Here is a 27,374-nt window from a genome sequence, read left to right on the forward strand (position 1 = left end):
AAGCACAGTACATTAAACATTAATCAACAAAGGAAATGTGGCCAAAAATTAAGCAAAATAAGGCGTTTCTATTATTTTTGCCACCAACGTACATAATTACATACTTAAATCTAATATCCTAAAATTATACATTTCCTGCCGATATGTTTTTAGATTTTTTGGTGCAAGCGGTGATGGCTGAGCTCAATTGCCTTCCTGATTTTATTTTCGAACTCCACAGGACCTTTAGTTTTAAATGCCTCTAAGTGGATTGAAATAGATTATCAAAAAATTTGTATTGTTAAAAGATATGTACATATGTAGTGGCGACATAATTAGGGATACTACTTATTTATAAGTTTTGACCATTTATTTAAGAACTTGCGTCGATTTTTGAGAATTTTTGACAAAGTATGTTAAAAAGGTTTATATATAGTTATAAATAAATAACGAAAAAATAAATGGTCAGAACTTGTTGTGTCCCTAATATGTGTGCATATTACCTCGTAGGATTGTGTCAACCAGTACAAGTTTGTTTAGTGGTTTTCTCTCCCATCTGCCGTCACAGTCAAGCTGCAGCAATGCCTCGTCCGAAAATGAATGTTTAATGGCTACGTCCTCAGACACACCTTTTATTTTTGATATAATTGACCTTTGAAAAATTTATGTTCAGCAATTAGAACGTGAAATATGTATTCCATAACATAATTCATTACCATGGCTTGTGCATACTCTGGATCTTTTAATTTTGTTTCTATTAAATTCACAGCGCAATAGGACTGCAGTGGTAGAGAACTGGCGATGCGATGCAATTTTTTAATATTGGATTTGTAAATCCGTTTTTCTTTTTGAGCATCTTTTTGTTTTGCGTCTTTCTTTTTTCTGTTGATGTGCGCATTTGAACTTCTTCAGTACCAAGTACTTTATAATACGGTTTTATTTATTACGTTTATATATAAAAAGAATGTCATACCACAATGAAAACTTTTATTTTTACTTACTTTTGCTATGAACGGGGTCGAATAATGATAAAATTAAAATTTAACTAATTAAGTTCAAAATTATTTCCAAGTACTTCAGTACTCGACATTATTTGGCAGGTACAACTACTTTTGTTGAGCGCAAAATGCAGCCCTAGTGAATCTTGTGGTTACTATGGCAACCAACTACCGTTACTTCTATCAGCATTGCCACCATTGTGGAAGAATACAAGTGAGATATCTTAGGGTTGACAGGGTGTTCAATATGGCGATGACAGTGTGAACAATATGGCATACAACACCGAATGGCCCGAAGTAGCCAAACTACGACCCGAATGAAACGCTTCGTGAAAATCCAGGGTTGCGAAGTGGTATTTTGTTGGAAAATATAAAAGCCAGGATTTTGTGCAGCGCCGAATTTTAACAAAAGAGGGTTTTGTGTTCTCAAGATGAACAGAAAAGGGTTGCTGTGCTGTTTCGTTTTAAGCTTATTTTAATCTTAATTAAATATTAAAAGGAGACAAAAATTAAAGCAAAAATTTAAAATATATGTACATATCTGAAAATTATAAATAAAATATATATTTTCACGAGAGACAAATTAAATAAAATGGGTTAACTTTAGGGGAAATATACTTATCAGATTGGGACAGATAGCGCTTTTACGTTATAAATAAAAATAATTCCTACTTAAATTTTATATAATTTTGGTAACGTATTTCTAAGCTGACCCTGAGATCTGTGAAATAATACATATTTATGTGCATATATTGTGTTGATTATGCTCTAAATCGCTAAATAATTCTTGCAGCAATCAGCACCATTGGAAAGTGAAGTGACAATAGGCTGGTTTTCTTTATACAGCCCGTTTTAAATTCGTATTATTGTTATAATAAGTTACAATTATTGTTTGTTTCCATTTCGGTCAACCGCGCAAATTATTTGTTAAAAAAACGTCGTTTCAAAATAGCAATTTTGTTTACTTTTGAATAAGACTTTATCGAGTGCGCTATAAAGACAGGGGGATAAATGCTGTAAAGAAATATATGTTCAGTCCAATCGGTTTTTTGCTAATCCGGTTTTTGTGTAGGTATAAACAAGGTATATTAAAAAAATAAATCTCCATGAAAAAATATCGTTATTTTCGTATTTAAAATTAATCGGAATTTTATGGGGGGATATAAAAACTCGTTTTAATTGAAACTTTGTTTTTTTTCGGCTATATTTGTTATTATTTATTGGCCCAGATGCAAATATTGAATGAACTAACATATTTTAAATATTTACGGAACTACCATTTGTATGCAACCCTGCCTATCCTGTATTCAAGTAGATGTAATTCGAAAAACTTAAACGGATTTCTTTAAATCAACCTGAGCTGCGGACATATTGCGAATTCATTTTAAAACATTAACCACTACATTATATTAGTATTAAATACTTTCAATTAAGAAACAATTCTTACTAGAAAATAAATACAATTCTTACTAGAAAAGAAATTTTAGGCAGATTGTTATTGACAATTTTTACATAATTTACGATTGCAATCAATTTCTTTCAAAACTATAATCTAAATGATTGCAAGTTGTATTTTTTACGATCAAAACAGATTCCAATATTAGGTATATTATGCAAATGCAATCCAATTTGATTTGAGTTATTCAGTTTTAGATAGTTAGATAGTTTAGATAGATGTTGCATTCTACCGTACATTTTAAAAGCTTTAAAATCTTAAAACATATGTGAAAAACTTTTATAATCTGAATATTTCTAATGTCGCAATCAAAACCAAATTTTATAAATAGCATTTTTAAAAAGCAATCATCTAATATTTTTCAATTTTTTGGGCATATATGTTACCATTTGAACAACTAATACTACCAAGTTTTAAGAGACTATTTAATGCAACTCAGGTTATAAAAGCGCACTTTAGACCAAAATAAGCAACTCTAAAAAACAGATGATCGCAGCTGTGGCCCAGGATGACGTCTATTGCTAAGATATCTCACTTGTATTTGTACACAATGATTGCCACTCACTTGATCGATCAAATGACAGTCATTCGCTACAGAGCCAAACTGGTATATAAAATTTTGCATATGTGTTAGTTTTCGTTGTGATTGTGTTGGAGTTTCTGTCAATCGCGTCTTGTAGGGCTAAATACCCTGTATGTACTAGAGGTTTACGCCGACAGGCTTTGCGGCGGCGGCGTGGTCAACTTGAAAAAGAATCGGCGGCGGCGGCGACACCGGCGCGTCTGAAAACGCCGGCGCTACTGCCCATTAGGTAGATTCAAAAGATACATAAAGCTACTAATCTTATCATGTCATCTCGTCAGCGTTAGGCATTGGCCATGCCAATTCAGATTGTAATTGTATTTAATTAATTCATTGAATTAGTTTTAAATTAAAATCACGTTACTTTCTACTTGAATTAAAATGTTGAGTGTCTGCTGCTGATTGATGGGCAAACAGAAGAAAGTCCGACGTATATAAATAAATACATCTCTATGTTCTCTACAAATCCGTATATGTATACTACTGAAATTTAAAGAAATAAAAAAATTTAAAATGTTAAGTTATTGGGGTAATTTATGTCGCTATCAAAATTTGTTTGCAATAATCTTATCATCCGTTATGTTAAATTACGGAGTTGTTACGATTCTTTGCGGGTCATATGTATATTGAAAACAAGGTTTGGTCAACTTCCACCAGAACGGGCCTTTCTGGCCACTTATAGGTAGCTAAAATATCCACTAAAATATTAAGCGCCAAATTTTTGTAAGGAGAACTGAATGTAATGAAAAATAATAATAATTTTTACGAAAAATGGGGACTTTAACCCTGTGTAGAAGACATTGCGATGCGCGGGAGCAAACGCCTCCTGGGATTTGACCACCACTTGGGAACAGGGCTTCCAACTATACTTAGCTATGAAGTGCCATATTGAGGATAAAAAAGTGCCAAAATGTGCCAAATAGAAAAATATAACGTGTTACCTATGTTTTTTCTGAGTTACGCTTTTTTGGAAATGTTCAGTGGCCCAAATTATGCGAAATAACTATTTTAAAAATTTAATCCTCTTTTCGTAAAATAGTGTCTTTATACGAGTAGTATTTAGTTCCTTCAAACGATGTATTTTACTGTGCATACATCATGAAAATTTTGTACAAAATTCCTTAGGCGCCGAGCGCCGCCGCCGACGCCGCCGCGCCGATATTTACGTAACTCGGCGGCGGCGCGTGAGAAATGACAAAAAACGGCGGCGGCGGCGGCGTGGCTCGGCGGCGTATACCTCTAGTATGTACACGTATTTTTTCAAACACACGTTATTTAATTTGCAAATACCGAAAAAAACATTTGCTTAGTAAATAAATTCAAAATTTGTATGGCTCACTTCATTTCAAATGTTTTTTCTTTTGTTTTGAAAAATTATAAATATTTAATTGAGCGAAAACAAAAAGCAAAGCCAAATAAAAGTAAAAGAATCAACATTGAACTGCGTCAAAATGAAAATAAGCGAGCACGAATTTCGATGTGAAGCAAAACTCTCTGGGAAGACAATACCTGTAATTATTGTACCAGTTAATCTAATAATCTGTGATTTGGCTGGGTAAACGGGGTGATTAAAAAACCAGCTTTCGATTGAGATAATGTTTATATGTGAACATACTTTTACTCTCCGAAGTTTGGTTACTTGGTGTTTACACCAGACAATATTGTCAAGACAATTATGTCAAAATGATGTGTTTGTTGTAAACACGGCGAATTTATATTACAACAAACAAATCATTTTGACATAATTGTCTTGACAATATTGCCCGGTGTAAACCCTATTTGTGATTATATGTAAACATACTCTTAATTAAATATAAAGGCCACGGTATTATTCTAAAGCTGAGTGTTTGTATGATTTCCGTGCTGGCACGTTATCGAGACTTCGATGCATAATATTCATCCTCGCCGTCATTTGGCTACCACCTCCGCAATACGGTGTGCCAACATAATTTCTATTTATTTATTATTATTGCCGATAGCATTCCAAAAAGTCTGCCAGTGGTCGTAGCTGAAACTATCTAAAAATGCCCATTGCCAGGTAAATATTTACGGATGCTTGCAAAAGGAATAAAAATTAAAGAATGTCAACGAAAGAATAAACGGCTTTTCCTGCGTTGCCAGCTACATGCAAAACCAAAGTTATCAAGTCAAGGCGAATTTATACAAGGCGGTGTTAATGGCGAATTTAGATTTTCGCCGCGATACTTCCTAATGTCAAAATGATGTGTTTGTTGTTAACAAGGCGAATTCATATTACAACAAACACATAATTTTGACACAGTGCAGGACCGCGGCGAAAACCTAAATTCGCTAGCAACACCACCTTGTATAAATTCGCCTTGTACCAAATCTTGGCCAGCGTTGCCGTTTTGATCCGATTGGACCAAAATTGGTAGGTTCATTCTCCTTTGGTAGCTTGGTTGGTTTGATGAACCTTTTGGTAGACAAAAATGTTTTGAAAATACAACCGAATTAAAATTTGTTCGCTTAATTTACGTTTAAAACATGCAGAAATTTTAACGCACATATGTATATTAAAATTGTTATTTGGTTTTTTCGTATGCTCACAATCAACAATTGCACCAAGATGACGTCACGCACACAGCTGATTCTGTCAAAATCACAAAGAGCGGATTAGCGGTACCGCGATTGGCGCAATCTGTATTCCTCTCAATCGTGATCACCAGTGAGTATCACATGATCAATCATATGACTTTCACTGTTCTTGTAGGGGAATTACGGGACGAGCAGTATTTCTAAAATTTCTCAATTTGACGTACAGATTTGTGGTGCATTGCCACGTCTGGCGCGCTCTGATGTGTCGCACACAAGGTGTGATTGACAACTCAGGTAGGCTCTCTTTTAAGGTACCATTATGCCTAAAAACATAAACAAGTGATTCAAAATTCATAAACAATTTTTTCAATTTGACTTTATAGGATGGTTCTGAGAGCAATGTCAAATTCAATCACATTTTGTTGAATACATTTTGGTCGCATATGCCACACAAGGGTTAATTCACTCAATCGAAAGTGTCTCCAAAACATAATGTCAAAATTTGACAACAAATAACAGTGCTGCCAGGTTTTGAATTTGAAAAAGCCCTAAAACCCAAGAAAAATCGTGTTTTTTTCTCGAAAAAAGCACCAAGTTTTTATTGGAGTATTCAATGGACTTTGTATGGTAAACATTTTTTTGTATGGATACCGATTCAAATTATTAAAATCTATGTTTCTTGCTCGATGGTCGAATTTATTCTGTTTTATATAAATTCAAATATTTTCGACAAAGCGACGTAAAAATTCTTGCTGCCGTTTCGCTTAGATTTAAGAAAATTTTTTACATATTTTCCTGACAGTTTAAATGTTAAATATTTCTTCGTTTTGCTTAATTTTTTCTACAATTCCTATCAAACGAAAGCAACACACAGAAAATCAAGTTTCATGAACTATGTGGTAGTTTAAATCTACACTGCGGTCCATTGTGATCTCGTGAACTAAAGGAACTTTAAGAACTTTTCTTTTCGACCGCTTGACATCTGAAACATAACGAAATTTGATTTCCTTTTTTAATCTTTTTATGAAAAAAAAGCTGCCTACTCTTCAAATCTCACCCGATTTCGTATTTTTTTTATAAAACGTTCGTTATGATTTTGTTTTCATTTTTGTAGCGTTGCTTATAAAACTTACGATTGCTAAAATTTTATTTCCATTTGATGTACAGATTTGGTATCTTCAAACTAAAATGAAGCACAAAAAAACGCACCCAGCACCAAATTCAAAAATTTTCGCGTTTTGAATAAAGAAAAGCACTAAATTTAGTGCGAAAAGCAGGAAGTTGGCAACATTGAAAAATATGTCAAAATTTTATTTGCTCTTCCGACATTTGCTTGTGCCAATGCTTGTGCCATAAAAAATTGTTCCTGCTCATCGGAAAGTGGCTACATCGCCCATTTGTGAACGAATCTACGAAGCTATCACGCCGTGGAGCAGCTCAACGCAAGCGCGAGTGTGTATCGCTGAATTGTGAATTCAAATGAAAACGAAGTGCAAGTGGATGTAGAAGCAACAGTAGAAACAGCGCGAAGCAAAACGATGACCAAGCAATGGAACTGAAATCGCATATAACTTATAAATACATACGTATATATTTCGCGAATTTGTATGCGTAAAATTTGCAATTTTCAAGAAAACTTGTTTGAAAAACTTATTGTGCCAGTGCAGTTTCCAAAAAACCAATAGAAATCATTGGTGGTAAGAATTCAATGATGAAATGCAACTATATACTTTGATGCATAACAAAATATCTTTGCATTGCAAAGCACTTCGAGAGGACAAAAGCGTTGAATGTACTATAACCTTTTATGACATTGAACGGTAGCAATGGCAACAGCAACAGCAAGAAAAAAAATAGGAAGAGGCCGATCATTGGCACTAGAAGTAGAACAAGTCTAGCAAATCGCAGGAAAAAAGGCTGGGTAGACTGGTTAAGCCGATAGATGGATGGGAGATTGATAGTCTACAAGTATATATGCCTATATATATATATATACTTATATATATATCGATATACATATGCATTCATCATAGCAAGATTAGGAAGGCAAAGCGAGATATATGTATTTTGAAATTCTGCTGGTCGTATTTATAAATAATACGCCTGCAGCGCGAGACCACCAGATAAGCATACGGATGCGTCTACTAGTTTGTTTTTATACTATCTATGCAATACATAGTATGCATTCATTTTTTAATGCCATGTAGTATCCAAAGTATGTACATATCTTTTAATTAAATCCGAAATTAATAAAAGGCATCTTGGTTGTGCACCAAGAGCCACTCCGTATCATAAATAACTCGTCCCTAAAAAACTTGTATGTAGCTAACTGAAAAATCAAGACATTAATGTAAAGTTTTTATATGCCAAAGATGTTGATTGCAAATGCAGTTGCTGACTTCATTTTAATTCATATTTATATATCGCACGTTTACTAATATAGAGATGTAATTCAAAGTTTACGTTTTTGGAGATTTCAACATACAATTAATAAGCTTGATAAGGAGAATATGCTCAGCGTAACAGATGAGTAAACTTTCCAATAATGGCCAATATATATATCATTCCAATTGGTATATCAATTGTAGGAACTGATCAAACTTTGAAAATTGAAATTTTGTGTCTTGTCTTGCGAGCGACATCGGCTTGGTCCATAAATATATGTGGGAAAGTGCGAAAATTTTAATAAAAGTTCTCATACGCGTACCAAAAACTTTGTTTTGTTGTGTAATCGCGCAGAGATAAAAAGTAAAAGGAAACGTACATACATACATAAATAAGTATGTATGTTCGATATAACACAAATTTAAAAGCACTACGGGAACGCCCTCGTTATTAAATCACGCAAAATGAATAATCATTAAAAATAATTCCAAAGTAAAGTGTTATATCAAGTTTACATGATCTCTTTTATCTTATTTCCCTGCTATTCTAGCGTTAACATCCATTAAAAATAGTGCATAGGTACATAAGTATCATAAATGCTAAGTCGTTATAAAAAATGTTAAAAATAAATAAATAAAACTGCCATAACGGAATCCAAGTAATTATCACCAAAGTTCCACACAACTCGTCTACTGACAACGCTTAATGGCAATTTAGTTCTACTTGGCATTGGCAAACCAGTTGATGGTGTTGAGCACCATTATTCAGACGCTATTCTTCACTGCTTTTTGTGGTTGCAAATTATTGCACTAAACTACATAATATTAAAATACAAAACAAGTGCGCGACGCAGTGATTCCCTGTTGAACTTTTAAATTTGACCGTCAAAATTCCGCCAGAACCAATGGCTAAGGACGAAGAAGAGGACGATATCTTGCCCGACAAGGATGCGGCCAAAGGCTTTTATGCAAAATATGAACCCAAGGAAATATTGGGAAGGTAAGGATATATTGTTCACTTTTTATAAATGTTTACACAATGAAAGCGTTTTCCTATTTATTTGTTTACCTTGGAAAAATTGCAAACTTTAGCTCCACTGGCGGATAATGAGCTTAAAACAAAATAGATACATACATACATACAGTATTGGCCAATACAATAGCACCCCCATTCCAAAGTGATATTGTTTGCTAGCCGAAGTTGTTGCGGGTTTCCTCCATATAAAAATAAATTATGTTTATTCGTTATATGGGAGTGAATGCGACAAAAAAAAAGAAGAATTGTGAAAAATCCATTAATTTTTTAATGCATTAATTGTACTTAACCAACTAATGTTAATGTAAAAAATTAATGCATTCATTTTTGAAAATTAATGCAAATAAAAATTTTAATGCATTAATGCTGAAAAATATAATGCCAATGAAAATTATTTTCATTAAATTATCCAATCTAATGCTATTGAAAAAATTTTAATGCATAATGATTTTGTTCGTTTGCATTACTAAAACCATTCAATTTACTTTCTAGTGAAATATGAATAACCTCTTTTGGAAGGACTTCGTTACTAATAGTTTTTTCAGCTTCATTCTATTATGTTTATTTGAAGAAAAAGTCTTGTAAACATTTTTAGATGTTTTATGAAAACAAAAGCCATGTGCGTGTGCTTTTGTAGATTTTTATGTTGATTTATGGTTACGGTGACCATCCGTCCTGTATTATACGGGACAGTCCTCTTTTTTCATCAATTGTCCTGGTAATTTATTTATTTCATACGGGACGCAAAAAGTTCTGTATTTCTTTTAATGTCCCGTATTTGTCCCGTATTCGGTATTTTGGCGCCCTAGCAGCTCATAAAAATGACATGCCTATGAACTAGTAGTTTTTATTTTTAAATCTGGACGTTTGTGGTTCGAATCGAGGAGCACATATGTAGATGGTTTCTGAAGTTATAATTTTTCGTATAAAATTTGTAATTGGATATGGATCAAATTAAACGTTAATGATTATTGTTCAAGTTTCTAAAAGAAATTGCCCTTGTATTAGCTTTTCAAAGGTTTTTTCAACGCATTTCACGTTGAATATTCTGTATGGAACAAAGCATATTGAACAGGTAGCAGAAGTAGAACAGCTGATCTTACTTTTGTCGAGAATCTCGGCTTTAAATTGTCATTTTTCTTTACGTTTTACTCTAAAATTGGCGAAATCCGAGTCGTGCTTCTAAAGTAATCGCATATTTTCACTATGTTTCCCTGTCTGGGAATGTTTGTAACAGATTTTGATATGGAAAATATTCTACAAATGTGTGATGCTAGAACTGAATATTTATGTGCTGCTTTCATAAAATATTGAAAAATATATGCAAAATAATGATACGGTTTCAGGGCTAATAAATCTAGGATCATTGAAAAAGGGATTAGAATCCTCCAGCTTTTATGGAAAAATTGGCAAATTAATTTTTTGTCCCGTATTCGGCTGCCCTAAATATGGTCACCGTATTTATGGTGCATACCGATTATATTATGAACCAGAAACGGACAGATAGCCAATTTAGCAGCCATGTCCAGGACTGGAGACCTATTCTAATCTAAATCATTCAATAAACCGTTTTAGTTCCATTCGAAAATGTGTTACCTATTTGACTACAAATGCGATTGAATTTAACATAGTGAAAACCAACCTTAACTTCTTTTTTGACCTCAAAATTCTACCCTCTACGTCAACAAAGAATTTTATTTCAAAATAAAATTAGTTATTGGGTTTTTAATGCTTGTTATACTTTTAATGCAATAAATTATTGCAATAGCATTCATTTAAAAAATTTTAATGTCAATGCAAAAAAAAATCATTACCATTATTTCTTAGGGATTAATGCATTTAAATTTTCAATTACATTAAATTTCAAAAATTAATGCATTAATTTTTTACATTAACATTAAAATGCTATGCATTAAATAATTAATGCATTTTTCACAACTCTGATTTTTAGCCACTTGAAACTTGCACATGTTTAGACTGAAGTGTAATGGGCTATAAAACTGTGTACTCAAAAAAAATTCCAGCAATTCTGAGAAAAAGTTTGAAATTTAGGTGAACATTTTTTGAATTTTTTCGTAGAATTTTAAAAAGTTTCAAACTTGAGTTTGTATGAATTTTGTTAGAAAATGAACTGTGTTTTAATTGAAAATTCCTAATAATAAAAAAATTAACAAGAGTGGCAAACAATATCACTTTGAAATGCTGAAACAATACCAAGTAGAAAAAATTTCAACAATTAGCTGCAAAATTACCTGCTTACATATAAAAAAAACTGCATGATGCTTAGTAATCTTTAAAGTTTATGATAAAAAATATAGAACACTTTAACAGCTCTAAAAATCGAAAATATTTATGAAAATGTCACTTTATAGAGCTCTTTAAATCTATTTTTTTTTTTTTTTTTTTTTGAATGAGGCCATATGCCAGTAATTTTCCAAACGATATGCGTGTGTATGGTTAATTGGCTAAAATCGGCTTTTAATGAAATTCTCACAAATATGTATAGCTTGCATTAAATAAGTGTTGTGAATATATATGCATTAGTATATACATACATGCATACTTAGATATGCATACCGGTTGTGAAGTTTCAATCAATCAGTTCGCATATTTACCTATAAATATTTATACATACGTATAGATTTAGTACATACATACATACATACATGTATGTATATGCTTGGACCTTTGGCGTATAAATTAAGTATTTGAAAAAATCTCAATCGCGCTCCTAATAAAAAGCAGCTGGTTAATTCCTTTATATAGAATCGTTTAGGTTGCACGAGTTGCTTGCAGTTTGATTTGGTATAAAGTAGAAAAAAATTTAAAATGTATTAATTAAAAATATTACCACATGTCGTCGTTTAAAGTACAAAACCGCGTATCAACAAAACGCAAAAGCGCGTATAAAGATAATGCAAAACCGCGTATGTGAGGTTGCTTAAATTATTATCTAGAGAGTAAAAGCACTCATTTTTCAAAATGGTTCTCTTTTTTATAAAGCAATCGCATTTTTTGGCTAGTATATTTCAGGACGAATGGATAAAGCTGGAGCCAAGAGCTTGTGTGAGCAAATCTAACTTTTGGCGAAAAATGTCAGTTACGCAGTTTTGCAGAACGACGATACGCGGTTTTGTACTTTAAACGACGATATGTATGTATGTATGTATGTAAATTCAACAAACTTTAACAATTATTTCCAAAAAAGTTAAACTTTTTATTTACATTTTTTTTTTTTTAATTTTGGGCATGCAGTTTTATAGCCCACTAAATTTTAGTATAATAAAGTGCTAAGCACTTTCTTTCATATAAAAGAAATTGTCGAGCATTTTATATGGAAGAAAATACTCAACACCGTCAGCCAACAAAATATTAGAAATCAACGAGATTTTGTGGCGACTTGAAACTTGCGCTTTATCTTACTAAAATTTGATGGGCTATACAACTGCATACCTAAAATTTTTCTAACAATTTTGAACAAAAAGTTTAAAGTTTTTGGGTGTCATTGTTAGAGTTTGTTGAGTTTTTATAATTTTTATACGAAGTTTGACATGTGTATTTATGTGATACCAGAACTGGTCAAAATTTCACTTCACTTAATCAGCTGACTACAACTGTATGTATATGTAGTATGTATAGCACGTATAATATATGTGTATGTCCGTTATAATTGTGGAAAATCATATCAAAACCTATATGAAGTTGGCAGGACTACTTTTTCCCAAAGTAAAAATTCATATCGGATAATTTGCCGTTAATTATCCGTGAAAAGAACTGAACAACTTCTGAAAACCAATTAAGGAAACCAGTTAAACCCAAACTATCTGATAATTTGCCGTAAATTACCCGTTCTTTATCCGTGGGACTAAAAATTGTGTCGAAAACCAGCTGAACCCAAACATGAAAAGAATAATTTTGCCGCAGACATATTTTAAAAAATATCGAGTGCTCTGCTTACTTCTGTGGAAGTGCAGGCGATATTTTTTTTTTAAATATGTCAGCGGCAAAATTATTCTTTTCCACGGAAGTTAGCAGAGCACGCGATATTTGTTAAAATATGTCCGCGGCAAAATTATTCTTTTCACGGATAATTAACGCAAAATATCAGGAATGTTCCTCTTTTCCTGAACACTCAGGTGCTACTGTCTGAATGCTCAAGTTTGTAGCCCCCTTTAACTGTTTTTACTTATTTCCTTTTAACAAAAGATAGTAAAAATTGAGCGAAAAAAGCAACAACAAAAACAAAAATAAACAAAAATTAAAAATTTGCAATGAATACGGTTTGAAAATAAACCATTCATGCACCTATTAGTGCACTAATATATTATATATGCATGCATATATATATACATACATATGTACGATCCACGAAAACAGCGTTGCGAGAATATTTAATACTTTTCAATAGAAAAGAATGCGCTCAAACGTAAGGCAGCACACGTAAGCGTGCAGGTCGGTTACAGTCAGTCGGTCAGATAGCCATTCAACCAGTTAGCCAGTCAAGTGAGCAGTTAAAGGTAGAGCACATATCCAATGCTGCTGCTGCAACAAACCATCGGCGACATGAAATGCAGCCGTACAGAGCACAAACCAAGCAAGGGAGGTGTGTCCAACCACAGCCACAGCGACAATGAATGTATAAAATGTGGTTGCCAGCGCCAATGTGGCGGCAGCGGTTAGGCTTGGAAAAAAAGTAAATAAATTTCTATAAATTGCAAGCTGTAATGCATTTTTACATATATGTATGAATGTTTATACATATGCATGTATATATGTATGTATGTACATATGTATGTACTTTTTGAAAAGAGGGTGTGTAATGCCACACAAATTAAAAGTAGTTCACCTGCTTACGAACCGGTCGATCATTGCATGAGCAGATTGGTACTCACAAACAAATTTGCCACGTGACAAAATCGAAAAAGCATACATCTCACCACACTTACAAACAAATATATATCTGTGGTCATAAGCAATAACCGCCTAAGTCGAAAAACCTGAATTCGAGAAAAAAAAACGTTTTAAACATTTGGATTGTAATGTTAACGTTATGGGGAAGCCAACATATGTTCGTCTATAACTTTTTAAATAGCCTAGTTGGCGAGATGGGGATTTCACATACACATGGAATAGTAGTTGCAGAATACGATATCATATAAAAATTCAATTCTTTCTTAAGTCGACTTAGGGGCTTATTGCTTATGACCGCAGATATGTATATGCACATACATTCATACAAACAATTTTAAATATCGATGTTCAACCAGTTTTTACCCTCCCTAACGAATTGAAGATCTGGCTTTCTTTGACTTTAACAAGGCGATGTCCTAGGCATCAGTCAATTATCCGACTCAGCATTTGATTTCAACTACTTAAAAATGCATTTGGCTTAAAGCCCTTCAAAGTCAGTATGTTTCTTTTGCAGATGTTTTTTTTTTTATGCTGAAATAGTTAATTACCCACAGTTTTATGATTTTTCAACTAATATTGAATTATTTGAGGCTGCTAGGTGATTATACATCAATTTGAAATTAGTTGCTACATACATACATATGTAAGTAGAAATAAACTCATTTTTCTGAGGTAATTGGTTGAGCTAAGCCGTACTGGGTTGCTACTTACAAGACACACACAAACATAAGCATGTACATATCGAGCCCTAACTGCCAAAATAACGTAAGCGACATTTTTTTGCAAAATTTTATTTTTGATGCCGAAATATTCCTAGAGCATCTATGTAGATGCATTTCGGCATCAAAAAGAAAATTTTGCAAAAAAGGTCGCTTACGTTATTTTGGCGGTTATGGTTCGGCGGATATGTTTGTGGCCCAACAACCGAGCCCCTTGTTTCTCGAAAATGCTTATGTATTGGCGTTTGTAGTACATATGCATGCTATGTATGTACATTTGTATGTATCAATCAACACCTGTACATACCAAGTGCATAACGTTTTCGACATACTATGTACATATAGAATTTTTTTCTAGCAAGCACCCAAAGCCACCAGACAGCTAACAAATAAAATACGTAGGGAAAGCGGGAGGGGTGTGCTTAAAAAAAATAAAAACAATAAACAAAGCTTCGAACTTGTTTCATAAGCCAAATGATTTTTTTGTTTTGTTGTTGGCAAGTGTTTGAGCAGCGGCAACGATAGCTAGCGAGTACCGGCCCCTCTAATTTGTTGTCATGAAATCGGATGGTTGTGGAGTTGGGGGCAAAAGCTTAGTGTAAATATTCATACCATTGTATATTTTTCTGTGTCTCATATTGTTATGGCTCTCTGAAAATTGCAATGACAAGCTAAAATAAGTACTTATGTATATACGCTCAATACTAGCTACAAATAAGGACAATTCACAGGGTATTCACATCTTCCTGGGGGCCAATGTTGGTTCTTAAATAGATAACCCGATAACCAGCAAGGTGTGAATGGCCCAATTGCTTTGCAAATTATTGTAAATTTTATCAAACTTAAAAAAATATTCAGTACGTTGAGCCCTCTACATAGATGCTCTAATGGGGAAAAAGCATCAGGCAAGGCTTACAAAATATACAACACGATAATTTTCAACAATATTATTTTATTTATTTATTTGTAAAAATGCACAAATCGAGAGAATGCAAAAGCTTCAGAATATCACTATGCACACAATACTGTTATTGTAAATATTATTATTGTAAATACAAGTAATCAAATTAATATTACTAAACAAATACAATCGATCGGAATTAGTCAGAAGTTCGCAGGACATATGAAAATCCAAAACTTTCAGTAGCATCCAAAATGTATGACAGTGTTATACCACCTTAATGTCAACTTGTCTAAAAATAATTTTTAAATAATAAAATTAGACCCACAGCAACGAGGAGCGATAACAGCTCGCACGTGTGCTCTAAACAGTTCTGCGTCAGTATACATAAAAAAATAAAAAGTTTGAAGTACAATCGACACACCAAATCTGCTAGACAATGGTCGTGCGTAGCCTTAGATTAAAAATATAATAATTAAAAAGAACTATATACATATAGTAGACATATTTATGTGCATATGTATGTACATGAGAACATTCGCAAACAAAAATATATATATTTTCTTATTTCTGAAAAGGTCAAATGTCATCACTAGAATTTCAATTGCTGACGTAAATTTTTGCGCACAGCCCTTTGCGCCATTCCTAAGCTACATATTTATTCGTTAATTTACTTAATATGCTTTTTTAATTTCATTATTTCAGTGAACTTTTTTTCTATTTGTAAAATATGTACATTTCTATTTATATTTTTATTGGACTATATTTTTTCAAATTTTAGTAGATAAGACAAGTTGCTTACCAGTTTTATCTCAATATTTTTAGCTTTTATGGGTCGGCGGCGCGCGCACTTTTTTTTTATAAAAAACTTACATTTGTTTGACTACTTGTTGATTAATTGTTGATAAATTGATGCATGGAAAGTTACGTTCGAATTTATCTTTTTCTTTTTGTTATTGCTCTTGTGATTAGTTGCGCTAAATATGTAGATCAGAAAAAAGCAAGTAAAAAAAAAAAAAATTGTCGATTATGTCAATAATGAGGGCACGCCTGAATCGTATTGGTTTTATTGTTTGACGTTGTAATTTTTTCTATTGCTATGCAAAATATTAATTGCATACAGGGTAACCTAAATTTCAATTTATAGAGTTTTTTCTCTGATCAAAGCTTCCGGAGCGTTGAGAAATTTCGAAAATCTCAGCAAGCTCGTGGAATAGATCTTTTAGGAGCAACATCACATAATTTCGCCTTCATGCGATTTCGACGCAAAAAATATGCGTTCTAAGCCAATCTTACTTAATTCACGCCAATAAAGCTTATCAACCTGTAAGATATTTATCAAAAGTTCTTTGATTATTTGCCTCTTCTTCTTATTTGGTCCAAACCGTCCGTCGGTTATATAGAGGTTGTGCAAGTTTCCGAACTTTTATGGAACTGTTTTTACAAAATATACTTTCGAGTTTCCACAGTAATATTTTTAATGGCGGTATTCCCTTCAACAAAAAAATGCTTGGAAAGTTTCGAAGCTTTGACTGCGGTACCAAAATTTCTATGAAAAAGACTCGAACTACAAGTTACCCACAGTTTCATGTTTAAAGAAATATCCTGAATACATTTCGGTTCACTCTTTTGACAACAAAGTAGTTAAGCAAGATTTTACATTATTTATTTTTTATTTATTCTTTGTTGAAAATAAACGTTTTCTCACCCTATACAGTACGTATACAGTGCATAATAAATAATTCTTCATTCCTTTTAGCACTTTCTTGGCATTGAAAGCATGAGTTCACTTATTACCACGTTTTTTGTTCAAATACATATGTATTTATGTCAAAGTAGTCACATGCCATGGCGGACTTGTGAAAGTAAAAAAGCTAAGTAAAAATAAAACATAATAAAACAAAAATTAAACAGTGTATAGTAATTAAAGTTTTTTTGTTATTTGTGTATACGTAATAAGTGAGTCATTTATGCACACGATTACTTAAAATTTTTCCATGGAGTGACTTTTAAAGACAATTTTTATGACTGGTATGCAGTTTTATGTATAAATGTGTGCAGTGTTGTACACAATTTAAACATTTTAATTTCTTTAACTGAACATTAAAAAAATATAATAATACTAAATACTATTTTACTACAACAAAAACTATATAAATAAAATTTTAAGATTTTGTGCAAAACTTTGAAAAATATATCAACTTTTAGGTAGCTAGGACTTAAAGTCGACTTTTGGCAATTTCTTTTTGTGACGTTTCTCCATACAAAAAAAAAAAAAAATTTTCGAACATTCTTTGCATAGAAGAAAATGCGTGGCAAAAATTGCCAAAAATCAACGATAAGTCCTAATTACTTAAAACTGCAACAAAACTGCATAGTCAAAAAATTATAAAAATTAGGTTAAAAAGTTAAAAATTTTATTCAACATTTGTCAAAATTCGAACTTTTATAAATGATCTACAAAGCTTGAAATTTTCATTCACATGGATTTTTAGATAGTAAGCTATATTTTCATAAAAAAAATAATAAGCATTTTTTAAACAAGGAAACGAAGCCAAAACTTACTACAATGTCTTCCCTATTTACATTACCGTACATACATACCAGACATCTGCAGCGGGTGCATGATTTTCGTGTATACTCGATCATTTAACAAAACCCGCTTTGCATCGTTCTCTGTATACGAGCAGAAGTATTGTTCGTTATCGACTGAGCTCAAGACGAACATGTTGGCCACAACACCCGATTGCTTTTCATACATACTTGATTGGGTTCGGGTGCTTTGCAGCTCAATATACCCGGGTGTTCGAGTTTCAACCCGAGTGTGCACAAAATTTTCTTGATTGGCTTATGACGTTTTTCTTTCTACAAAAAATGTTGCCTTCTCATCGCGGTGCTCTTAGTTTTTGTGCGTAGAGGGTAAAGAGAAGGTTGAATTTTTCGGTAGTTTGTTTAAGTGTACATTTAACCATTTCTTATATTTTTGCTCATACAAAACGCGGCATCACGACGCCTACATCCATTTAGGTATAAATGTGTGTAGATCGGCAATGCCCAAGCCCTATACACTCGGAGCACATTTATTTTTTGTAAAAGTATTTATGTACCTACATAGTTTTAGGCTGTGTTCTAATATATACACACACAGCTTTCCACGCGAAACTATACGAAATAGATGCAAACACATTTTTGTCTACTTCGCTTCTAATTTTTTCATTGCGTATGCACAAGCACAAAGCAACAACATTTTCGTATGCTTTGTGGGAACATATTGGCGCCAGTTACCTTCAGCGTAAATTTCTTTGTTGTCCTGCATTTTATCGCAATGTTCGGGTGTCCGTTTCATTGTTACACAAATTTTCGGGTTAGCTGCGGGTGTCCGAGTGTGGTGTTCGCTTGTGCTCAATTTATAGCGAGGGTGATCGAACAGACTCGTTCGTAACCAAAGCAGCTGTCGGGTATGCATCTCGATCGAACACATAGTAGCCGAGTGTGGCGTTCGCTTGTGCTTGATTTTTAGTGAGTGTGATCAAAAAGGCTCGATCATACTCAAAGCTGTTCTCTGATACATACATATACGTATAGTAGGGCTAAGGCCGCATGTCCGGATATCCGTTCATGTTTGAACGCATTCGTGAAATTTTTTTTCCAAATTACTGAATCTACTGCAAAATAAATAACACGACCCAACAAAATTCTAACAACTGCATCGGCACAACCAGTGACCACTGGTTCTTATATGATTTTTTCCGTAGAATCAGAAATTATTCAGTTGACTCTGGGTTTTGAGATATCTGAGATTTAAAAAGTCAAAAAATGGATTTTTTTTGTATTTCTGTAGAAAGATACAGACGTGGAACGCAATTATAGAACAGTAAAAAATTATAGCTGAAGTATTGACCTCTTAGCTTCAGATGTAAACAATTAGTATGCTTAAACACAAGGTTTTTAAATATGTTTTAAAAATAGCAATTATATTTTTGTTTTTGAATTTTTTAATGAATTTGATTAAGGTTTCGTATTAGTTCTGTTTTATAAACTCGGTTTACCTGTCCGATGCTTCGAGAATTGGTGAATAACACAGGCCGACATTTTTCAGACCCTGGGACTAGCTTATACTTTTCTAAAGGTTTTCGTTGCACTGAATCTAAATCCAAAATCAGTTTTGCTCGATTGGCTCAGGTTTTCGAGATATTTTAGCCCAAACTAAACTAAATTATAATTGGATAATGTATGTAAGTACATACATATGTTGAAATTTTTTACCTTCAGTTTACACACTCCAGTATACTCATTCGAATAAGTTTAAATACTACCTTTTATCATATATATCTGGGCACGACTTTTATGTTTTCGTTGTTAGTATTAGAAACGTATGTTGAAGGCTTATAAGCACCTACAGTAGGGCAGGTTAGAGGTGCGTACTACCGTTCCATAAGACCGCGGTTGGATCCCTGGTCCGAGCAATATCTAAATTAGAAAACGTTTTTTCTAACATCAGTCGCCCCTGAGGAATTTGGTGATAAAAATAAATTGACCTTAATACGAATTAAAGGGTTATTTTTTTAAATTGTGCTTTCGAATATATTTTCATAGTCAAATTTTTGAATTTCTCTTTTGTACCATAAAAAACTAAAAATTATTACATATGTTGCCAAAATCTCAACGAAATAAGCTTTCAAACTAAGGAAAGTAATAACAAACTTTTTTTGCGACCCAGCCTTAAGTATGCACCACTAACTGTGGTGACCTCCTTTCCCCACGTGCAGCGGAAAAGCTTCTGGGAGAGCACATGTGCGTCCTCCTAATTTACGTAAATACAATAACATATTTTGATTGTGTTTAATTTTCCATTTCAAATGTAATTGATCAAAGATCTGGCGAGGGGCTCGTCTGCCGTCTGTTCGATTGAACGAAAGTCTTTGACGTCATTTATGTAAAATGGAAATAAAACAAAAGCGATGTATCTACATTAGGGTGGTCCAAAAACAGTAAAGTCGGAATTGTTATGCTCTCACCCCCTATATCGAAAAAAAGTATACCCCTATTTTTTTATTTTGAAATCTAAAAATATTTAGAGGTAGCTCAAAGCGGTCAAAGTTTTCCATGTATTTTTATATGGGGAAAATAAATTTTTTCGTAGATATGGTATAGAATTCTTGAAAGTCAATATTTTTCGATCGGAAAACCCTGTTTTTCTGCAGGAGACTGTCAGTAATAATACCCAATTGTTTATTTAACCATTTTTTAAAACTAACGATTTTTTATTGGTCGCCCCATTGCACTTTTCGGGGTTTCTGTGGGTTTTTGGCGGACCTATAAATTATAGTTGCAATCAAAAAATGGTTAAATAAACAATTGGGTATTATTATTGGGAATCTCCTGCAGATAAACAAAGTTTTCTGGTAGAAAAATATTGATTTTTAACTATTCTATACCATTTCTACGAAAAGTAGTTTTTTTTCCAAAAAATAAGGGTATATTCTTTTCCGGCATAGAACAGTCCTAGGTGGTAGAGCATAAAAATTCCGACTTTACTTTTCACATGCATTTTTGGGCCACCCTAATCTATACAAATGCATACCTACATATTTAGTACGTGCAAAGAAAAAATATGAAAGTGGACGCATAAAAATAAATTTGTGTATCGCTGGCTTATAATGAAAAGTTTGCTAATTTCATTTTTACAAATTTTACAGGATATGAAATAAACCTCTTATTGCCATTTTCTTCAAATATTTCGCAAAAGTTTGAATACAACATTTTACATGTTTAAAAGAAGGCAAAACCCAACACGAGTCAAAAGGAGTCGATCTTTATTAAAAGATTTCGTATTATTTTAGCCTTGTAGAATTTTCGCTGCCCCTTTTGGACCTAGTAAATTTGCATGATTCAATAATAAAAGGTTTGCTCAGAAAACAGTTTTCTCGCTCCCTCTTGACAAATTCGGCTCCCTCAGCAAGGCACTTTGTGTGGGTTCGTGTGTGTGTGCAAAGATTTTGTAAGGGAGTTAAGGGAGTGTCAAAACTCTAATGTCACTAATGACCTTTAATTATCATGGTAAATTGCTTTTCTTTGAATATAAACGAGAAAAAATAAAACAAGTACATTTGCTTCCTATATCAAAATATTTATGACTTTGCTTACAAGAATGTCTGAGCTTTGACTTTAAGTGACTACGTTGGAACAGTCATTTTTAGTTTTATTTTGGAGTAAAATTATGTGTAGGGAAAACAAAAAAGAATGTGTGGATATTAGAAAAGGCATTCAGTTTTGAAATTCAATTCAATTCAAAAATTTTTACTAAATTTCTTTTTTAACCAAATGTTTTTTAGAAAACCACTTCGTAAATCAAAACTATGGGAAAATTTTAGCGATACATTTGGTTTTTTTTTGGCCACTCTTCTTACAGCACCCTTTACTTTCCTTTTCAATAGTCAGTGTCCATTTCAGTTTTCCATAATACCGCGCTTTGCTCAAATTTCGCAACAGTTGTTGTGTTCGTTAAACCTATTCGTATTTCATTCGCTGAAAACGGACATCGAAAGCGTCATTTCCTTTTCGCGAATAAGTCAAAAACCTCTTAGCACAAAATCCATCTAAAGTTACTTGAGCAACGAGTGTGCGAAATGCTAAAACAAGTTCAATGCATTAGTCAGAAGCCGCGGCCAACAACAATACCAATCAAAGCAGGCAAGTGGAATCTGCCAAATTTTTGGTCTTAACGAATTCGATACGAAAGCAAATAGCACAACAACATTAAAAAGTATCGAGAAAACAGAAAAAAAGAGCTAAACAAGTGGCAATTCAACAAATCAAAAGTGTTTGCGGTGCCGTGAGAAGCCGCTCGAGTGTGCGCTCACAACCGATCGGTCACCCGCGTTGCAACGTGCCTTCTACGGCATAGGTACTACAACAAAAGGCAATTTGCTGGTAGTGCTGATGCTTTGTGCCACTTGCAGCAGTTATAAACAAAATTTTACAACAGCAGCGTCTTCGACGTTTTTAAAGTGTCAAGGAACTTTCATAGTTTGTAATGTACGACTCTTTTTTTCATACAAAATATGGTTGGGTCAGCAGTTTCACACTTTTTTATTGCGATGTTTTTATTTACTTTTTTTTTGATAAAACCTTTTTTTGTTTTGTTTCAATTTCTCCGAAACGATATTTAAGTCTGGTTGACGATGACATTTATATAAGCGCGAAAATATTAAGAATGATGACGCTATCTGCTGTCCAATTTATTTGTGTATTTATTTTAATTTTTTTTGCCTTACTATAAATAAAACTACGCATTTCGAATGGTTCGTAAACCCTTTGGCATTTCCGCAATTGTGTTGTGTATACATTTTCCATTTTTTTTTTGTTTTTCAAATTGCTCAACAAAGCATGGCCCGTTTTTTTTTTGTGAACGCCCTCACAGTAGTCCGCCTTGGGTGTGAATATTTTTAATAATTTGTGTTGAGCTCAGGAAATTGGATGTTATACATTACACTGACTACGTCTTCGTTACCTGTAAATAAAAGGGGTTTTTTTTTATTGTAAAGAAATTGGATCTACATACCTTTCTTATGTACTTACTCATCATTATTGCGAAACCATTGCCTGATTCAACTCTATTAAATATTTTTGTTTTTGGTAAAATAAAAACGTTCTCAGATTGCTTAATTAATATTTATAATAATTTAAGTAATGCATTTAATAGCCATTTTGACCAAACAAAGCACTGTACTAGTAAATATAGTTTAAAAATAATTGCATAACATTTTGTGCCAAAGAAAATCTGCGAATTAGTTTTTTTTTTTCCGAACTTTATTTAAATTTCGGATTGTACTTTAATCTCGAATACTACTTGTGAATCCTCGTGATAAATGCATTGAAAAATTACACTTACTCACTTGAATCCTCTGTTGCTAGAACATACACAAAAAAGTCAGGTCTGGATTTCTCTGCATTACATGTCAACTAACTTTAACTAACTACTTTTGGACATAAAATATCAATAAAACACTTTAATTTTTTATTCTTTTTATTATTTTTTTTTTTAATTTAATCTATGTTCAACATTGCATATTTGTTTACTTGTTTACATATTCCGCATTAGCTGGTCCTATATTTGTCCTGAATTCGAAAAATAATTTGTGAAGTGCAGAAAAAAATGGTTTCAAAGTAGTTTTTGAATGAGGATTTTTAAATAGAAATTTGACCAACTATAAGTTGGTTTTTTTTTAACAATTAATAAATATTGGTCTAACTAGGTAGGACCCCTTATTTAACATTTAAAAGTCCTAAAATTATAATTTCCACAAGTAAAGAAATAAACAAGTTAATTATACACATATTTTTTTAATTTTCTTTTATTTTAATTAAAAAAAAACATTTAATGTAAGAACTATATGTACATATCGTCGTTTAAAGTACAAAACCGCGTATCGTCATTCTGCAAAACCGCGTAACTGACATTGGCTGTCAAAAATTGGATTTGCTCACACGAGCTCTTGGCTCAATCCTTATCCATTCGTCCTGAAATACACTAGCCAGAAATGCGATTGCTTTATAAACAAGAGAACCATTTTGAAAAATGAGTGTTTTTACTCTTTAGAAAATAATTTCTACAACTTCACATACGCGGTTTTGCATTATTTTGATACGCGGTTCTGCATTTTGTTGATACGCGGTTTTGCACTTTAAACGACGATATGTTTAAACATAAGTGACTCAAACAACTGTCCGCACCGTTACATAACGTCCCGTTTCTGCCTTAACCTCGTATATGCAATAGAGGTATTTTAGAGAGTGTAAGAAAAAATGCTTAATTTCTTCCCCTAGGATACAATAAACGCATTTTTTACTTAATATTTCTGGTTCCACTAACAGTAGTGAGCAACTTCATTAAATCGTTGTTCTAATTTCAAATAGTGTGACAGCTGTTATAAGTGGTAATATTAGATTTACCAAAAATTGTAGATACGTGGGAAGGTAGAAGGAGAAGGTGCATTTGTAATGATTTTGCCAATGAAAATAACTGCTTACAATTAAGTGGTCCCACTTAGAGTGCAAAGAATCTTACTTCAGTGGTTACAAAAGATCGAAGTCAATTTAAATCTAAATAAACGCAAATTTTAAAAGAAATAGAAACTTAGATTAAAATACAATATGCTTATTTATTTACCAGCTTAGGTGCTCAGGCTTTAAACAAAAGTCGACACTCGCCAAGTTCTTCAAGTTTTTTTGGCTGGTTTCAAAAGTTTTAGGCCACTTATCCAAAACTTCGTTGCAATCTGCGCTCTCCTTGCTGAGCGACAACTTTAAAGTGCTGATAATGAAATTGTCGAATTCTTCAGTACATTGTTCCGTATTGTTTTCTTCATTGTGAGGAATATTATTCTGCGGCACTTTTTTGCCCTTGCGACAGTTCACGTATTTATAGAATAGTTTTCTATTTTGATCTTTTTTCCAGTCCGGAGAATATAGTAGCATTCCTGAAAATTTTAAAATTCGTTTTATCGAGTAGTAATGGCCCATGTTTATAATCACAGTAAAGTTAACTTAATTTATTTGATATTCTTACATAACATAAAATCTCCTTTGTATCTACTTCACTGAAAAAATGGAGAAAATTTCATTTACCAACGAATGAAAATCACTGAGTTTAAGAGAAATGTTTCCATAACATATTTCTTCGATTAAAATAGCTATTATTTCGTCCCTGTTGATGTTGTCGAATTTTTGTACCACGTTCGGTATTTGATAACAAGGTGAATAAATTTTGTAGAAAATCAAAAGCTATATATAATTACGGAAATAACTTTGGCAAAAAAAAATGCTGCTATGCACTTCTGAGCATTAAAAACGCCCACAATAACACTTCGAATTTTTACCTTTTTCAAGATTTGCTACTTGAAGTATTAGAAGTTGTTCGACGATTAAGCCACTTTCCATTTCTATACAAAACTTTAAAATATCACCTTTTGAATTCACAACCGAACTTCACGCGTCAAAAATTTTTCGCAAATGAAGCTTCTTGTCATGCAGAAATGTAAATCAGTAAGCCAGGAACCGTTATTCATGTGTACGTTTTGTTGCTAGATACAATTGAAGAGAGTAAGATGTACCGCAAAACCACTTTGATTCAACAATGTTGCGATTTCAAATCAACCATAACAGTGTTGAAGTAAAAATGATTTTTAGTTATTTTGCAGAAAATCTAAACAATGTTGATTTGAAATTATATCTAGTTAGATCGACTATTGAATTGTTAAATCAACCCTAAAATTGTTATTTTGTCATTTTTAAATGTTGAATAAAAGAGGCTTTCTTTAACTTTGCACAGTTGTACAAATGATGGTGATCGGAGTTATTTTAACATTTCAGTTTTTCTCTCAGTGTATAGTGAAGAGTTGCTAAGTCCACTTTTTGTGAAAGGTTCTGATTCGTATGGAGCTTTGCTTTGCATTAAACATGCAGAATGTTGTTTTCAGAGCCTTGTAAAATACTATAAGCCGTTTTTTCCTCTCCTGTAAAATTTGTAAAAATCGAACTTTTCAGTCTAAGCTAACGATATGTGTTAATATAGAAAATTGAGCCTGCGGAGATGTGGATCCATTGTTTACAGGCCTATCACAGATTCCGATTGAACTTCCGTCGTGAAAAAATCTCCCTTCACGAATTCTGAAAAAAATGCTATCATCAATTCCGACGTATTCATAGTTAGTGCTGCCTTTGGTTTTTGTTTGCTTTTATGTTTTGGTTTCATAATTCTTAATCAAAATAAAATCACTCGAAATCAGTTACACCAACTTCACGAATATCGAATTTTCGGGAGAATTTCGTGATCACGACAGAATTCATGATAGGCTTGATAATTGTATTTGAACTTCAAGCCAGGTTTTGTAAAGCGAAAAAAATCCACAATGAGAACAGCGTTATCAGGCAACTTTCGCGTGACATGACTTGAACCGTGACATTCCGTCGTTGTGTACCCACTGAGCTAAGTTTACTTATTATCATTGTCAATGTTGCCCATTAATTTTTTCGTTAGACTGAAGAAGTTTATATACTGTAATCCGAGCTAATCTTACCAGTTGCCGGTAAAATGAGCTTTGAACTTGATACATGGCCGGGCTTACCCGACGGTTTTCTGTGGTTTAGATTTTCGTAGTCTACTTAATTTTCAGTGACTCCAACTGAGCGTGTTCAAGTATTATTGGCCTTTATTTGAAAAGTTGCCTTTGCTGTAGCGTCTACTTAGGCCTGCCTATATTTGGCCAATCCCTCAATCGTTGTCGTCAAGCGTAGTTTTCCGACGAAGTGAAAGGAAGACAACTGTAAGTTGAGCGAATCGAAGAGGGCATATGAAGAGTAGGTTAGTATCATGCGGGGTCGAGTCTGGATAAGTAAGAGTTTAATCTGCTACAATGTTAAAAATGTAGTAAATAGTACCAGAGTAACGCCTGTCTCGCGAGGTAGCTGAATCTCTTCTTGGCAGCCAGTTCGTGCTAGTCTTATCGAATCTACATAGAGGTCTAATGCTTTGGAGGTTTCTTCGCTCATGCGTCCCTCCAAATTACCACCGTAATTTAAAATCTACATTTTATTATAAGAATACATAGTTGAGGCTCTGCTACTGTAGTAATTAATCTGCGATTTGAACACTTCTTTATTCTGCATGCAAACCCGTGTACAACTCTCCAAATTTGTAAATTGAGCGTAAGGCGTACTAAATTTAGATTTTAGTCAGCTTATTCTAAGTGAAAAAGTAAATTTATAGCAATAAAAGAAAAAAATGCAATTGCGTTAGATCATTGTGGTTGCGAAAAGAAAAAACGAATCATGATCAAAATAAATTAAA

At 33.1% G+C, this 27,374-nt stretch overlaps 1 protein-coding gene across 6 annotated transcripts in view; it reads left to right on the forward strand.

Moving 5' to 3' along the window:
• The first annotated feature begins 6,894 nt into the window (after positions 1–6,894).
• Positions 6,895–27,374, forward strand: part of LOC118748636 (phosphorylase b kinase gamma catalytic chain, liver/testis isoform) — a 46,368-nt gene continuing 25,888 nt past the window's right edge. For 3 of the 6 annotated variants that reach the window (XM_036483211.1, XM_036483212.1, XM_036483210.1), the window contains exon 1: positions 8,508–8,956. In XM_036483211.1, the coding sequence (XP_036339104.1) occupies positions 8,862–8,956 (95 nt within the window). In that variant the 5' untranslated portion in view covers positions 8,508–8,861. Of the gene's footprint in view, positions 8,321–8,507; positions 8,957–27,374 lie in introns of those variants that run through there. The other 3 variants (XM_036483207.1, XM_036483208.1, XM_036483209.1) reach the window with 3 other exon arrangements.

Source organism: Rhagoletis pomonella, unplaced genomic scaffold, assembly GCF_013731165.1.
Source record: "Rhagoletis pomonella isolate Grant_MI unplaced genomic scaffold, Rhpom_1.0 Rhpom_scaffold_00013, whole genome shotgun sequence".
Taxonomy (NCBI): domain Eukaryota; kingdom Metazoa; phylum Arthropoda; class Insecta; order Diptera; family Tephritidae; genus Rhagoletis; species Rhagoletis pomonella.